The sequence below is a fragment of the Rhinatrema bivittatum genome, chromosome 4 (genome assembly GCF_901001135.1).
Source record: "Rhinatrema bivittatum chromosome 4, aRhiBiv1.1, whole genome shotgun sequence".
Classification (NCBI taxonomy): Eukaryota; Metazoa; Chordata; class Amphibia; order Gymnophiona; family Rhinatrematidae; genus Rhinatrema; species Rhinatrema bivittatum.
The window spans coordinates 305223737-305241857 of NC_042618.1; the positions used below are offsets into that span (position 1 = coordinate 305223737).

The window sequence follows — 18121 nt, forward strand, 5'->3', positions numbered from 1 at the left end:
TTGTTTGTATTAACAACCTGCTTTTCAGTTGATAGGGATAATTTAGAATTCTTTAGCTCAGTTGATTCTTTTCTTATAGGCACATGGACTACTCTTGCTTTTATTGGAACCTCTCTGTTGGGATACCCTAACTATCCTGTTTCATTAGTATCCTTCAAAGATTCATTCCTCCGAACCATGCACTGCTGATTGACTGTCGGCTTTCCCCCGATTTTTAGTTTAAAAGCTGCTCTATCTTCTTTTTAAAAGTTAGCATCAGCAGCCTGATATCTACTCTGGAAAGGACAGGTGGAGCCTGTCCTTTTGGAAAAGTATCCCCTTCCCCAAAAGGTTGTCCAGTTTCTTACAAATCTGAATCCCTCTTCCCTGTACCAGTGTCTCATCCACACATTGAGACTCCGGTGCTCTGCCTGCCTCTGGGGACCTATACATGGAACAGGGAGCATTTCAGAAAATGCCACCCCGGAGATTCTGGATTTCTGCTTTCTACCTAAAATTCTAAATTTGGCTTCCAGAACCTCCTTCCCACATTTTCCCATGTTGTTGGTGCCCACATGTACCACGACATCCAGCTCCTCCCCAGCACTGTCTATAATCCTATCTAGGTGACACACGAGGTCCTCCACCTTTGCGGTTTGCGTGGGTAAAGGTTTGTGGACTGTTCAGAGGTATTTCTGGGGCAGAGTCTTTCAAAGTATGAATGCAAATTCTCTTAATAAAACTCCCCGCACAAATTAGCAGGTGGAACCTGTGCAAGGAATTTTGCCAGCATAATTTTCAAAGCAAACTTACATGTGAAAGTTCATTTTGAAAACTGATATCATTTATGCTTTTAGTAGCCAACAGACTTCTGCAGGCTATTGCACAATTACCTTCTTAACTGTTTGGTAGCCTATACCATGTCTACTCGGGCACTGCGACAGCCTCCATAGCAATAATTTCAATGCAAATGTCTGGTTGGAGGCCCCTACAGTGCAAACACATTGAGACTGGTGTCTCAATACTGATTTATTGTGAAAAAAAAAAAAAGAAGACAATAACAGAACATTCCCTGACTTATGTACTGCAGGTATAACTTAAACAGGAATCACTCACAGTTTGGGTAAGCTTTTTTTTTTTTTTTTAAATTTTATTTTTATTCACTTTTAAACATTACAGCAAATCAAACATATCCGCTTATTGAAAAGGAAATGCAATTATACATACATTAAAGAATAAAATCTAAATCCAATGCATGTAATCTCTAGTATAATCCACTTCCCCTTAAAGAAACTAGAACAGGGGGCAGAATTTTGAAAGAGTTTAAACAAAGAAAACATTTTATACAGAATTGGCTTTAACGTAATTCAAGGACTGTTACTTATTTACTGATCCTTCATTAGGCTTTACACCGGAAGTAACCACTAACCTCCTTGCATTTAGGAACGATGGGTAAGCTTAACTCCGGTCCATATGCCCTATTTAGGTTAGTTCATAGGAGTTCCTCTTCATAGACAAAGCTTCTACTTACAGATGTGGCACAAAGCTATAGGCCTGAACACAATATAGTATCCAATGTACAGAAGGAGAAGAGCTACAGGTCTTTCTCTTGGATCCCAAACATACCTTGGCCTCCTATCCATCTAAATACCAGGGACACCCTCCAGGTGTTCCAGCATTCCTTTTGAATTCCCTGAGGACCATTCCGGATCTTCAGGGGCTGGGCCATATACCAGGCTTTCTGGACTTCAAGCCTGGCATTTCTGAGCCCATCTATAGCTCTTTGCTCAACACACTAGCCCCAAACCAAGCAGACTCCAGTTCATGTCCAGCCACTACACTTTTTACAGTAGCATCAGGGAATTAATCTGTAATGTAGAGGTTTGTAGCTATGTTGAGCCTGGAGAAAATGATTCTTTGCAGGCTCTGATATTTATAGGAGCAACACAAAAATTAGCTAAGGATGATATACTCTTCTTTGGATTATATACCCTTCTTTGAATCAATGTGAAGATCTGTGTGGTCTCAAAATGTCAGATACATCATCATGTTTAGATAATGTATGCGTTGTGTGATGATAGTATTCATTGAATGGAACTAAAACACAAAATGGACTGTAACTTACACTAAGAAAACTAATATTTACTGTATCTCAGGTGTCTAAGGTTAGAACATTAGGATGGATAATCCTAAGTTTCCATTTTTTTACCTTTTATAATGATTTTTAATTCAAAAGGGACTTTTCCCCTACATTTTGGCCTTTAGGGTCTCGAGTTGACCTTATCCCTACATGTGATTTGACCTTAAAAGAAAGAATTTGTTTTGATGCATGACATGTTCTGAATTGTATAACACAATTCAACATTCAGCACTAAATATTAGCATGCATGGGTGGTTCTATCATGAGGCAGGGTGAGGCGGCAGAATTTTGAGGAGGCAAAACCTTCCCCTCAAAACTCAATCTACGGCTTCCTCACCCTGCCTTCAGGACAATCCACGTGCAGTTCTACCAACAAGCCTGCAGGGTCCCCACTCCCAGGGCTGGCGCGTCCATTAAGTGGGACTAAGCAACTGCCTAGGGCGCCGTCAGTGGGTGGGGCACTGCCGGGGTACAGAAGGGCACCATTTTTAAAATGTGAAAGAAGGGTCAACAGCAGTCACAGAGCAGAGACAGAGAGAGCGAACACTGTAAGAGGGAGATCATAACTCTATATATCTGCCACCGTCAGAGGGGTACATTCAACTCAGGGTGGGTTTGGGGGGCAGCGCTGTTACCTAGGGTGCTACAGACACTTGCACGAGCCCTGCCCATTCCAGGCAGACAGAAACAAAAAAAAGAGTAGCAGCACAGGGACAGATTAGCTGATTGGGGTTTAGGGCATGCCCAGGAAGACTGGTCGGGAGGATCACGTGGTTTGGGTTGGTTGCTGCAGCCCTGTGCACATGGAGCTGCTACAACCAACGCCAGGCACTGCAGCATCTTGTATCACAGAGTGGAAGACTCTCACAAGGCTCACTGTCTTCTGTTTATTTTATTTATTTATTTTAACCTGCACAACAGCGGTGGTAGCAGTAATAGCAGCAGCGGCTCCATGCGCCTGTTGCCACTGCTCTGCTCAGGCGCCTCTTTCACCTTCACCATGTTCCTGGCTCCTCCCCTCACATGCTTCTGCCAGCAGCCGATGGGAGACGGTGAGCAGGCCTCTCACCTCTGGCTCAAATCCAACCCTGGTCAAAACTGCTGGGATCAAGCTGGGCCAGGGCAAAAAGTAATTTAAATAAATAAATAAATAGCATCAGGACCTTTCAACCTGCCCCTTTCCACACCAAGGGGGGAGCCAAGCATCAACAGGCAGCTCACCCAGAATCCAGGCCCTATTCTTGGGTCTTGCCTGAATCCCTTGACCACCAATGTAAGTAAAAACTGATTTGTTTTATTTATTCAGAGTGGAGAAGAGCACCTGAGTCAGTGAATGTGTGTTTTTGAACAAGATTGACAGCATGTGAGAATGCATGAGTCAGTGAGCGTGTGTGACTGTGAGCATATATGTGAGCATGATAGCACGTGTCAGTGAACAAGTGAGAGTCAGTGGGTGTGCAAGATTGAGAGATAACATGAGTCAGTAAAAGAGTATAAAAAAGAGAGAGCATATGTGTGTGAGCAAGTCATTGAGTCAGCATGTGTTACTGTCAGGGACCGCTTGTGATTGAGCATATGAGAGTGTGTGTAAAGAATGAATATGTGTGTTATAGAGTGTCTGTTAGGGGTGTGCATTCGTTTTGAACGCATATGTAAAACGCAACGTAATTTTTTTTTTAACTTAAAAAAGTGATGAGGCGAAAACGATCGGATTTCCAACGTATTCAACATAGCTATGTTGAATACGTTGGAAATCGCGATTGTTGATCCTAAATAAAAATTTAAACCCCTCACCCTCCTTAATCCCCCCCCCCAAGACTTACCAAAACTCCCTGGTGGTCGAGCGGGGAGTCAGGACGCCATTTCTGTATTCCTTTGCGAGGAGCACGTCACGTCGGCGTCACGTCGGAGTGACGCCGCGTCACGTGATTCCCCGCGCGTTCGCTCCGGGACCCTCGTTGGACACAACCGGAACTTTTGGCCAGCTTGGGGGGGCCTCCTGACCCCCCCAAGCTGGCCAAAAGTTCCGTTTGGGTCCAACGAGGGTCCCGGAGCGAACACGCGAGGAATCACGTGACGTCCGCGTCACGTCGGAGTGACGCGGACGTCACGTGATTCACCACGCGTTCGCTCCGGGACACAACCGGACACAACCGGAACTTTTGGCCAGCTTGGGGGGGCCTCCTGACCCCCCCAAGCTGGCCAAAAGTTCCGGTTGTGTCCAACGAGGGTCCCGGAGCGAACGCGCGGGGAATCACGTGACGTCCGCGTCACTCCGACATGACGCCGACGTGACGTGCTCCTCGCAAAGGAATACAGAAATGGCGTCCTGACTCCCCGCTCGACCACCAGGGAGTTTTGGTAAGTCTTGGGGGGGGGATTAAGGAGGGTGAGGGGTTTAAATTTTTATTTAGGGAATTGGTGCACATATGGACATAGACTCAACTTGTAGAATTCTACATATGTCCATATTGACCGAAATTGACCCCCCCTTTCGACTTATGGACTTATGAACATAAACTTTTTGTCTGCACATCCCTAGTGTCTGTATATGGAGGAGAAAGTTTGTGTACTTCACCACCTCTGACTAATGCACAACAATTTCAGGGTGCCTGGAATCAAAAGCTCCTAGATATAGAGAGTAGGAGAATTTTTTAAAATCCTTTGTCTGTTTTAAAATATTTTATAGGTATTAGGGAATTTACATTTTTTTCATTTTTTATTATTAGATATTCTATTAATCAGCTGTTTTGAAATATTCTTTTTATTAGTATTATAATTTAGATTTTGTGATTTTATTGTTTGATGTTTTATAAGGAATGCTGATGTTTCTGTTTTTTCATTGTTGTAGTGCTTGTCTGGCTTGTTGCGATTTCCAGTTCAGTTATGTCTGCATGTTTCTATTTATAATTTATGACCTTCCTATTCTGTATTTGGTGAGGTTCTGTCTGTGTTCTGCATCTGTGACTGAGGGGAAGTATTCTGCTAGCTTGTAGCTTCTGTGTAGGGATCTATATATTTATAAATGATCTGGAAAGGGAGCGAGTAAGGTGATCACATTTGCAGATGACACAAAATAATTTAGAATAGTTAAATCACAGGCAGATACTGATATATTGCAGGAGAACCTTGCAACACTAGAAGATTGGGCATACAAATGGCAGATGAAATTTAATGTGGACAAGTGCAAGGAGATGCATAAAGGGAAAAATAACCTATGCTGTAGTTACATAATGTTCGGTTTCATGTTAGGAGTTGCCATTCAGGTAAAAGATCTAGGTGTCGTAGTAGACAATAAATTGAAATCATTGGCTCAGTGTGCTGGATGGCTGAAAAAGCAAACAGAATGTTAGGAATTATTAGGAAGGGAATGATGAAGAAAACAATGTCATAATGCCTCTGTATCGCTTCCATGGTGAGACCGATCCTTGTACTGGGTTCAATTCTGGTTGATGCATCTCAAAAAAGATATAGATGCCCTGGAGAAGGTACAGAGAAGGGCAACAAAAATGATAAAGGGGATGGAAACGCTCCCCTATGAACAAAGGCTAGAGAGATTAGGGCTGTTCAGTTTGAAGAAGAAATAACTGAGGGGGATATGATGGAGATTTACAAAATCATGAAAGAACTAGAATGGGTAAATGTGAACTGGTTATTAATTCTTTCAGATAATATAAGGACTAGGGGGCACTCCATGAAGTTAGCAAATAGGACATTTAAAACAAATTGGAGAAAAATATTTTTCACTTGACACACAATTAAGCTCTGAAATCCGTTGCCAGAGGAAGTGGTTAAGGTAATTAGCTTAGCTGGGTTTAAAAAAGTTTTGGACAAGTTCTTGAGGAGAAGTCCATAAACTGCTATTATTCAAGCTGATTTAGGGAACAGCCACCGCTTAATACCAGCATTAGTAGCATAGGATCTATTTAATGTTTGGGTACTTGTCACGTACTTGTATCCTGGATTGGCTATTGTTGGAAACAGGATTCTGAGCTTGATGGTCCCTCGATCTGACCCAATATGGCAACTTTTTATGTTCTTAAATTGTTTTGTTTTCCTAATAGGAGGTGTATTGGTGTTTAAGGACTGGTGTAATATTTGCAGTGTTGCTTTTCATGCTTTATACTGTTTGAGCACTGGCAGTTAGTGCTATTGTGGTATAGGACGTTTACTGTATTGTAATTTGTAATTGTTTACTCATGGCTTTCTGTACGTCAAGCTCATACCTAACACTTTACAGTAGGCCTAATACCATATGGGTTCCATATGTCTTTCTTTTTTGCAGGAATTTTTCTGGAGGATCACTAACATTCTATCTGACACTCCTCTGGGAATCGTAACCCTTGACTCCCTCCCCCCCCCCCCCCCTCCACCTTACCCAGCATTTCAAATCACCAAAAGGGCTAGAATCCAAGAGGGATAATCCCCCTCCCTCTGTAATTTGACCTCCCCTTGGAGAAGGGGGCATTTTCTTTTTCTTCGCCTCAGGAGCAGATTGCCTTGAGCCGCCCCTGTTAGCATGCATCATTATCTCTGCATGTAATATTTCTTCCTTTCTCTCCATTTTAATCCTTTTCATTTCTAAATGCAACAGCGCACTGACCCCTTGGTGAATTTTAATATAACTGCTGTATTGAGAATAGAATATTAACAGGAACAATATTATGAATACAATACTGTGCAGTAACGAGTATTATTTGTTTTTAATTTTGGTTACATTACAAAATGGATTCTGTAATAAGAATGCCTGATGTCTTCTTCTCCTTAATGTTTTTGCAACCCAAATGCATGGCTCTGCATTTTTTAGCATTAAATTTTAGTTGCCAAACTTTAGGCCAGTAGTTCTCAACCCAGTCCTCTGTGAATTACAGGATCTGGGGCACTATGGTTTTAAGAAAGACAGGTCTTTGTCAATTTCTTTGACTGGATGACCAGAAATTGACAGGGTTAAAAACTGAATGGGAGTGCTGTGTATGTCATGACTGCTAGTATATGCAAAACTATTTCATGCATATTTATTGTGAATATTGTGAAAATCCAACTAACTAGTTGTGTCCCGAGGACTATGTTGAGAATCCCTGCTCTAGACCATTCTTAAGCATCACTAGATTCCACCTCATGTTTTCCACGCCATTCAGGGTTTCTATAAGTAACAGATTTTGGTATCATCCACAAGAAGGCAAACCTATCCTAATAGCCCTTTCACAATATCACTGACAAAAATATTGAACAGAACTGGACTGAGGACCAATCCTAGTGGTACAACACTGGTAATTTCCCTTTCCAAGGAGTGAGTTCCATTTACTGTTACCCTTTGTTAATTCTGCTACTTCTCACTTCTATAGCAGTACATGACATACGCGGCATTCCCATTGAATCACTTTAGAGTCCATACGTAGGACGCTCAGTTTATTTCTAAAGTGCCTATGATAAACTGTGTCAAAAACCTTGCTGGAATCCAAGTATTCTACATCTACTGCTCTCCCTTGACCTAATTCTCTGGTCACCCAGTCAAAGAAATTGACTACAATTGGTAAAAATCATACTGCCCCAGATCCTAAATTCCAGAAAAGGGACTATCCTCTATTTTAGCAGCAATTCTATTAATTTACTTATCACTAAGATCAGATTAACCATCCTGTAGTTCTCATACTTGGCCTTACTTTCACTTTTCTGAAGAGGAACCACATCTGCCTGTTTTCAGTCCTTTGAAACCACTCTTCACTCCAAAGAAGCAATAAAAAGGTTGGCAATGAAGATGACAGCACCTCTGTTTCCTTAATATCCTTGGTTGTATCCCGACTGGCCCCATTTCTTATTTTCTTTTAGTTTTATTAGCTCCTTCCAGACACAGTGTTTGGAACATTTTTTTTTAGGTCTACCTCATTTCTATTTGTATTTGTGTCTGTTTTCTTTGGTCCTATGCCAAGCATATCCTCAGTGAACACCAGAGATGGGCACCCGGGAGAAACAAAATAGGAAATGAGACAAAATTTCCTATTTCATTTCATTTTATTCTAAAAGCGAAAAAATTGAAAATCTGATGAAACTTTGTTGGTTTTCATGTTTCATTTTGAAAACAAAACAATTTATCCATTGGGCAAAGGCCCAGGTCTGAAACCCTAGGCCTCACCTAAGGAATAAGCCAAGGCCTAAAGCAGGGGCCTTGACTATGCCCGAGCACGAGGCTGGGACCAGGGCCGTCCCTCGGATTAGGCTGTGGCCCAACGCAAGAGCCAAAGACCTAAGCCTGAGCGTGATGCCAGGGCTTTGGTCAAGACCCCAAAATTGAACAAACACCTGCTCTGTCATGGATTCAGTGTTGTGGGCCAGGCCCAGACCCGATGCCGGGACCTTTGCCTAGGTCAGGGCCCAGATCAAGGCCCAAAGCCTGGACCCAGCATAGAGGCCAGGTCCCAATGCCTGGTCCAGATGCCTGGGCCTCAGCCTAGAACAGGTCCTGGGCCCTGGCCCGATGCTACGGCCTGGTCCCAATGCCGGGTCCTGATACCAAGGCCTTGGTCCAGATGCAGGCCCATTGCTGGGGCCAGGTCCATCTTCAGGCCCAGACTCTGCACCCAGGCCTTGGAAGTCTTCTGTCATCTATTTTCTTCTTAGATGAAATGATGTCAGCCACTTGGGAAGCGCGCTCTGCTGAGGAGGATGGACTGGAGTTAATTCATTTCTAAGTGGACAGCATCATTTCATCTAAGAAGAAAGAAGACCAAACCAAAGAGCTCTGAAACCTGGGCGCCGAGCCTTGGCCAAGCCCCAGCATCAGGATCTGGCCTTTAGGCCATGCCTAGATCTGGGCCTCAGCTGAGGCCCAGATTTTGGGACTCTGCTTTCAGGCTGGGCCTCAGCATCTGGACCCAGTCATGGCATTGTGCCAAGGCCCAGGCATCAGGACACAGTCTCTGGACCAGACTGCAGCATTGGGAACCGGTCACCAGACTGGGCTGTGGCGTTGGGCTTGAGCTTAGGCCCTGGCCTAGGCCGAGGCCGAAGTGTCAGAACCCAGCCTCCTGGTTGGGCCTGGATCTGGGCTCAGGCAGGCCCCAGCATCAGGATCCAGTCTCCAGACCTGGGCCTGGACTACAATGCTGGATCCCCGATGGAGCAAGTAAGTTTGTTCAATTTTTGGGGTCTCGCTAAGGCCCTGGCATTGGGTTCAGGCCTCAGTCAAGACCCCAGCTTCACATTCGAGCCTAGGCTGCAGCTCCTGTGTCGGACTGTGGCCTATGCCTAGGTGATGCCTCAATGTCATACTTAGGCATAGGTCTGGGCCCCTGCTTTGGGCTTCAGCCTATTTGCTAGGCGTGACCTTGTCTTCAGGCCAGGGTTGGATTTGAGCCAGAGGTGAGAAGCCTGCTCACTGTCTCCCATCGGCCCCTGGCAGAAGCATGTGAGGGGAAGAGCCAGGAACATGGTGAAGGTGAAAGAGGTGCCTGAGCAGAGCAGTGGCAACAGGCGCATGGAGCCGCTGCTGCTATTACTGCTACCACCGCTGTTGTGCAGGTTAAAATAAATAAATAAAATAAACAGAAGACAGTGAGCAGTGAGCCTTGTGAGAGTCTTCCACTCTGTGATACAAGATGCTGCAGTGCCTGGCGTTGGTTGTAGCAGCTCCATGTGCACAGGGCTGCAGCAACCAACACAAACCACGTGATCCTCCCGACCAGTCTTCCTGGGCATGCCCTAAACCCCAATCAGCTAATCTGTCCCTGTGCTGCTACTCTTTTTTTTGTTTCTGTCTGCCTGGAATGGGCAGGGCTCGTGCAAGTGTCTGTAGCACCCTAGGTAACAGCGCTGCCCCCCCCAACTAATCACATTTTTTGTTTTCAAAACAAAACTTGAAAACCAAGAAATTTCATCAGATTTTCATTCGTTTCACTGTGAAAACAAAATGAAATGCATTTCCTATTTCATTTCTCTCGAATGCCCATCCATAGGGGTAGATTTTCAAAGGGGTACGTGCGTACCCCCCGAAAACCTACCCCAAACCCCCCCCCTGCGCGCGCCGAGCCTATTTTGCATAGGCTCAGCGGCGCGCGCAAGCCCCGGGACATGCGTACGTCCCAGGGCTTGCATGGAGAGGCGTGTCGGAGGGCGTGGTGGTCGTGACGCGGCATTTCGGGGCGTGGCGCAGGTGACGCGACGTTCCGGGGGTGTGGCCGTGCCCGCCAGAACAGCCCCCGGGTCGGGTGATGGCGCGCCAGCAGTCCGCTGGTGCGCACAGATTTACGTCTGCCTCTGGCAGGCGTAAATCTGGTGATAAAGGTAGGGGGGGTTTTAGATAGGGCTGGGGGGTGGGTTAGGTAGGGGAAGGGAGGGGAAGGTGAGGGGAGGGCGAAAGAAAGTTCCCTCCGAGGCCGCTCCGATTTCGGAGCGGCCTCGGAGGGAACGGAGGCAGGCTGCACGGCACGGCGCACGCAGGCTGCCCAAAATCGGCAGCCTTGCGCGCGCCGATCCCGGATTTTAATGGATACATGCAGCTATGCGTGTATCTATTGAAATCCCGCGTACTCTTGTTCGCGCCTGGTGCGCGAACAAAAGTATGCGCTCGCACAAAATTATAAAATCTACCACATAGTGAACACTGAATAAAAATATTTGTTAAGCAATTCTGCTTTCTCCTCATCATTTGCTACATATTCCTCCCTTCACTCTGAGTCTCATAATGAAACTTTTGCACTTCCTTCTGTCGCAAATATATTAAAGAAAAGTGTTGTCCCCCTCTTTTATTTTATTAGCTGTTTTTTCTTCCATTTGCACCTTCACTCTTCTATTTTCCCAGCTTGTCTTAACTTTTCTAGATATTATTGTTTGCCTCCTTATTCTGCAATCTCTTGTAATTTATGAATGCTAAACCCTCTTAGCTTTTCAGCTATTTGTTGAGAAAACCACAGAGGTCTCTCTCTTTTTTTTTAATCTATTTTCCTAACAAAAAGGTTTATTGCCCTTACAATATCTCCATTTACTTTGCCCACAGGACTTCTACTTCCCTTAGCATATCCTTTTCATCCCTTCCAGTTAACGACTATTTAAGGTACTTCCCCATTTTAACAGAATTAGTTTTCCTGAATTCCTAGATCTTTGCCTTTGATCAAACTATGCTGCCTGTACTCTTAATATTGAACTGTACCATCCAGATAAAACAAATGAACTTTTTGAAAAGAGAGGACAGACAGTAGTTCAAACCTGATAAGTTAACAGATTCTACCAATAGAGGGCAAAAATCTATACAAAGAATGGAGGAGGGAAGGGCTGGAGACATGAATAGGAAAAGTGAGACAGAGCAGATTTTCAGTTGACATGAAGATTTGTACAATGGGACTCCAATATTCAAAAGCTACTTAAGCTGGATAAGTCACTTATCTGACTAAGCAGATAGCCGGATAATTCAAGGGCAGGCAATGGGTATAATGAGGCAGCACTACTTATCCAATTAACTTAGCTGGATAAGTGCTGATAGAGCAAGCATAATTTAGTCAGGTAAGACTTATCTGGCTATGAAGCAATTTATATATAGATATTCAGCTGTATAGCCCTGCTGCTAAATATTCCATGTAAGTTAGCCAGATAAGTCTTGAATATTGAGGTCTACATGTGGAAGAGCAGTATGATGCAACCAGAAGAAATAAAACATGAACAGTTATTGGCATGCAGTGGGTCCTTATGAAAAACAGCATTTCGAAAAAGGCCTTTAATCATTCTTTTACTACGAAAGGGATTTGTTGCAGTCTGCTCATTAAATCTGATTTTCCTGTAGGGAGAACTCACTATGACAAGCGACATGGAGAACCTGCAAAATGCCATCTACTTCGACCAAGTTCCTGAGTCATGGACAAAGAGAGCATATCCTTCTATGTCTGGGCTGACTGGCTGGTTTGCCGATCTTCTGAACCGGATCAAAGAATTGGAAACCTGGACAGGAGACTTTGCCTTGCCCTCAGCCGTATGGCTAGCTGGTTTCTTCAACCCACAGTCCTTCCTTACAGCCATCATGCAGTCCATGGCCAGGAAGAATGAATGGCCATTGGATAAGATGACCTTACAGTGTGATGTGACCAAAAAGAACCGAGAAGACTTCAGTAGTCCCCCTCGAGAAGGTGCTTATGTGCATGGCTTGTTCATAGAAGGAGCACGTTGGGATACCCAGGTAAAGAATTATCACTGTGCATACTTTTTATAGAGTTGCGGTCTAGCAGTTTAGGCCCAGTATTGGATATTCAGAAGGTAATTTTCAAACAACCCGTCTAAATTATACTGCAAAAATGCAAGTAAGTTAACACCGGTTTTCAGAGGAATTACATTTATATGTTCACTTTGAAAATTATCCTGCCAAATTTACCCACACATAATTACACCTGCTATTTGCATGGAAAATTTTAGGGAAATTTTACACATTTACAACCCAGCCGCTGGGCATACCTCCAGTCAATCCCAGTAAACAGGGCATGCATACATAAATTTATCCACAGGTTATAAATCCATCTCTGTTGGTCACACAATGTGAGGTATGTAGAAGAGAGGAGACTTTCAGGGACATAGTAGAGCATCCCAACTTGTCTAGCAGTCTCTTTTCTACTTTGGAGAAGTGAGGTCACTTGGAAGGAGCCCTCTTCTTGGAATGGCAGGAAGTGATCCTGTAGCTAGGACTTGCCTTCCAGTTAATGCATTATCTTCTCACATCGAGAAGGCATCTTCAGGGAAGGGATAGGATAGCCATGGTAGTTGGTGATTCAGTCAATAGGAGAGTGGATAGCTGGGTGGCTGGTGGGCATGAGCACCACTCGGTAACTTTCCTGCTTGGTGCAAAGATAGCAGACCTTGAGCATCACCTAGATAGGATTTTAGAGGATGCTCGGAAGGAGCTGGCTGTCTTGGTACTTGAGAATACTAATGACATAGGAAAGTTCTGGAGGCTAAATTTAGGTAGGAAACTGAAATGCAGGACCTCCAGGGTAGCACTCTCATTCCACATGCAGGACCCTAGACATAAGGCAAAGTTCAGGAGTGACAATGGTGCAGGAAAGAGGGCTTAGATGTATTAAGAACTGGGAAACATTTTGGGGAAGAAGGAAACCCATTCTTACAGAATGTGCTCCATCTTATCCAAGGTGTAATTAGACTGCTGGCAGTAATATTTGAAAAGGAGAGAGAGCGCAACTTTTAAACTAGAACATGGGGAAAGCCAACAGTCACTCAGCAGTTCAAAGGAAAGTATCTTCAAAGGATACTGGCAAACCCAGTAAATTAGAATTTCACGATAGATCACTGTAAAATCTGAAAAAGAAAAAGCTCAAATGTATTGAAATACAGGACACACAGATAAAAATGACCCCCATACTGCTTGTATTATGTGGTGATAACCAGGTTGTGGGTACATATAAAAATAGAAATAAAAAATAAGCCTATTTTGTATGCGAATGCCAAAAGTCTGGAAAAAAAAAAAAGAATGTATGGTACTAAAGGGAAGATATAGACATAATAGGCCTCTCAGAAATTTTGTGGAAGGAGCATGACCAATGGGACACTATGATACCAGAGTACAAATTAAATAGACATGACAAGATAGATAAAATTGGTGGAGGGATGGCATTCTATGTTAAGAGTGGTGTAAAGTCAAGCAGGATAAAAGTTTTCACAAGAAGGAAATTGCACTCTGGAATCCTTACTGATGGAAATTCCAAGGGTGAATGGGAAATGTCTAGCAGTGGGAATATTCTACCACCTCCCTAGCTAGGATGAGGACGTAGCCTGTAAAATACTAATAGAAATATGTTTGGCTAGCAAAATGGGCTACATGATAATAATGGGAGACTTCAGTTACCCTAATATTGATTGGGTAAATACCGCATTAGGACATGCAGGGAAGGCAAAGTTCATAGATCCCATCATTGACTCTTTCATACAGTCATGGAACCAACCAGAGGGAGAACCACATTAGAGCTAGTTCTCAGTGAAACTCAGGATCTGGTGCAAGAGATAAAGGCGGTGGCAGCAGTGATTATAATATAATTAAATTTAGCATAATAACTGGAGGACAAATAGTAAGGAAAGCTACTGTAGCAGCATTTAATTATACAGAGACTATAATAAAATAAGGAAAATAAAAGCAGCAACTATAGCAAGGCTAAAAACTTGCAGAGGTATGGACATTAATTAAAACTACCATCCTGGAGGCCCAGACAAATGTATTACATGCATTAAAAAAGGTAGCAGGAAAACCAAATGATTGCCAGCATAGTTTAACAGTTAAGGTGAAAGAGGTAGTTCAAGTAAAAGGGACTCTTTCAAAAATGGAAAACAAACCGAATTTAAAACAAATTGAAGAAAATTCTTTTTCACTCAGTGCATAGTAAAGCTATGGAATTCAGTGGTTACAGTAGTTAGTGTAACTGGGTTTTAAAAAGGTTTGGATAAGTTCTGTTGTGACAGTCACTGCCCGACGTCTCCACTCCACCCACCTTACCACATTGGCAACTCCCTCCGGGGTTGATGGAAGGCTGGCTGCCGCGACGTCTCTCTGTTGACCTCGTCCAGTGTCCCTGGACCGGCCCGACACTGCAATCTGCCATGTTGACCTGATGCCTAGGTACGCGCGTGCGGCGCGGCCCCGCCCTAAGTACCAGAAGTGGCGCGAACCTCAGGGGCGTTCCCCTGAGATGACGTCATCCGCTTCAGATATTTAAAGGTCTCTGAATTGCTAACAAGTCGAGTTAGCAAGGAATGGCAACAGACTCGCTACGATTTTCCAAGCTACTCTGCCTCCTCGGACTTACCAAGGGTACCCGCTCCTCGGAGGCCTCGCTCTCTCTCTTACTTTGTAGGTTGCAGTCTGGAACTGGTACTCGCTCCTCGAGGGCCCTCGTTCCCGGACTTCTTCGGAATTCACTTCTGCCGGGAAGTCATCGCTGCCTACTACATTTGTGAGTTACCATCGCTCTCTCAGAGCTTTCCCTGGAACCAAGTACTCGCTCCTCGAGGGCCTACTTCATTCCAGCTCCTGGGCTTCTATGAGACATTGTGTGTTACCATCAGGTTCTGTCCATGAACTCTGCATACCCTGCCTACACACACTATATTTCAGTTTCTCTACAGCTCAGCCTCCAGGGATTGCTGTTCCAGTATCTGAGGGACTACAGCCCAGCCGGGCATTCCAGCTCACTACTGCCACCTCTGGTGGTTCAGTATACTGTCTAATAAAAGAACTAGTGTGTGTCTGAGCCTGACCGGTGGTCCCTCTCAGGATCTTCCCCCCGGGGCATGGTCATCTGCCATCGGCTCAAGGATCCACCTACAACTCTCCTAAATATTAATAAGTTCCTAGAGGAAAAATCCATAAATTGCTATTATGGTAATTAATAAGCAATAGTAGCTTGTGATTTATCTCATGTTTAGGTATTTGCCAGGAACTTGTGACTTGGATTCGCTACTGTTGGAAGCAGGATGCTGGGCTTGATGGACCCTTGGTCTGACCCAGTATGGCATATCTTATGTTCTTATATAGGAAAATACGGAAGAACATAAGCACTGGCAAGTTAGATGTAAAAGGTAATTAAGCAGGCAAAAGACAGAATTTGAAAAGAAGCTTACCATAGAAGTAAAAATTAGTAATAAAAACTCAGTACATTTGAAGCAAAGGCCTGTGAGGGAGTCAGTTATGTCTGGAGATGACCGAGGAGGAAAAGGTGTACCCACGGAGGACAAGAAAAACTAAATAAATTCTTTGCTTTTGTCTTTAATGAGGAGGATGTTGAGATCTTACCCATACCAGAAACATTTGTGGATGGTAATGACTTTAAACAACTAAACAAAATTACTCAGATTGACAGACTAAAGAATAACAAATCACCGGGACTGGATGGTATTCTAAAGGAACTCAAACATGAAATTGCATACCTATTTCTTGTGATCTGCAACTTATCATTTAAAACAGCCACAGTATCTGAAGACTGGAAGGTAGCCAGTCTGATGCCAAGTTTTAAAAAGAGCTCTAAGGGTGTTCCAGGAAGCTATTGACTGGTGGTATCAGGCAAATTGGTAGACGTTATTCTTAAACAAAATTACTCACCACATAGATAGACATGGTTTAATGGGGAAAAGCCAATATGATTGTTGCAAATGGAAGTCTTGCCTTACCAATTTACTAGACTTTTTTGAAGTTGCAAATATACATGTGAGTAAAGATAAGCCAGTTGATATAGTGTATTTGATTTTCAGAAGGCATTTGACAAAGTCCCTTATGATACTCCTCAAGAAGTATTCTCAAGAAATTGGGAGGTGATAGGATAAATATTGTGGATTGAAAAGATGAGAAACAGAGGGTAGGACATAATGGTCCATTTTCCAAATAGAGAAAGGTTTTTAGTGGTGTGCCCCAGGATTCTGTGCTAGTACCTGTGAGATTTAACATATTCATAAATGATCTGGAAAAGGAAAAATGAATGAGGTGACCACATTTGCAGATGGCACACATTTTTTTAAAGTTTTTAAACCAGCAACAGATTGTGAGCAACTTCAGAAGGACCTTGATAAGACTAGGACACTGGGCATCTAAATAACAGTTGCAATTTAATGTGGACAAGTGCAAAGTAATACACATTGGGAAAAATAATCCCAACTACAGGTATATATGATGCTGGCTTCCATGTTAGTCTCCACTTAAGAAAAGGATCGCCTTTGCCCTCACAATGTCACAGGGGCCGATCGTCGGTACCTGTGACATAGTGAGGGCAAAGGCGATCGGCGCCATTTTGAGTACTGGCATCGGACGGCCGGCGTGCAGGAGGTCGCTCCCGGACCCCCGCTGGACTTTTGGCAAGTCTTGTGGGGGTCAGGAGGCCCCCCCCCCAGCTGGCCAAAAGTCCCTGAGGGTCCAACGGGGGTCCCAGAGCGACCTCCTGCACGTCGGCCGTCCGACGCCAGTACTCAAAATGGCGCCGATAGCCTTTGCCCATATTATGTCACAGGGGCTACCGGTGCCATTGGTCAGCCCCTGTCACATGGTAGGAGCACAAGATGGCACTGATGGCCATATGACAGGGGCTGACCAATAGCACCGGTAGCCCCTGTGACAAAGGCTATCGGCACCATGATGAAACCGGCACCGAGGGTGTGAGTGCAGGGGGTAGCTCCTGGACCCCCCGCTGGACCACCAGGGAGTTTTGGTAAGTCTTGGGGGGGGGGGGGGTTCAGGAGAATGGGGGGTTTGTTTAAATTTTTATTTAGGTGGCCGTATAATTCGGCGAAGATTCGTGTATTCGTGGGGAATCTCGATACGTTTCGCTTCCCCACGAATACTACGAATAGTGCAATATACGTTGCGGATCGCCAATACGGCGAAAACGAATGCACACCCCTATGACTCAGTATGGCACTTCTTATGTTCTTAGTGTGTCCGTGGGCAAGACATTTCAGACCCGATATTCAGCGCTACTTAGCTGGATAAGGAGCAAGTTAGCTGGCTAAGTGGCAGCCTCTCAATATCCAGCTGTGTTCAGTGACTGACACTTATCTGGATAAGCCACTTTTCTGGCTAACTAGTTAATTGGATATCCAGTGGGCAGGAACTTTTGGCGGGATATTCTGCAGCATCACCGTGCTTCTGAATACCCCAGGTAAGTTAGCTGGATAAGTCTTGTCCAGCTAACTTACCTAACATTTTGCTTTGAATAAATATTTACCTCTTCATTGCCATGTTCTCTACCCATTTTTAAGTGGCTAATAACAGGGTCAATATTGAGATGCTTTGTCCAGCTAACAAACTGTGAGTTTTTAGAATTTCCGTGCTTTGTCTGCCTCCAAGTTATCCAGATAAGTAGTTAGACAGATAAAACGTATTTGGGTAAATTGGAGTCATTCTGGGGAGTGTTCTGAGGTGGCATTAAGTTAGCCAGATAAGTTATCTAGCTAGCTCTGAATTTCAGAGTTAGCCAGATGACTTATCCGGTTAATTATGGTTGTGCCGGAGAATAAACCTAAAGTTATCTGAAT

The 18121-nt window shown here is 44.1% G+C and overlaps 1 protein-coding gene across 1 annotated transcript in view; it reads left to right on the forward strand.

The window, feature by feature from the left end:
* DNAH9 (dynein axonemal heavy chain 9) overlaps nt 1-18121 on the forward strand; it is a 1128006-nt gene that overhangs the window by 1051144 nt on the left and 58741 nt on the right. The window contains exon 68 of the mRNA XM_029600235.1: nt 11892-12281. Coding sequence (XP_029456095.1) covers nt 11892-12281 — 390 coding nt within the window. The remainder of the gene's footprint in view (nt 1-11891; nt 12282-18121) is intronic.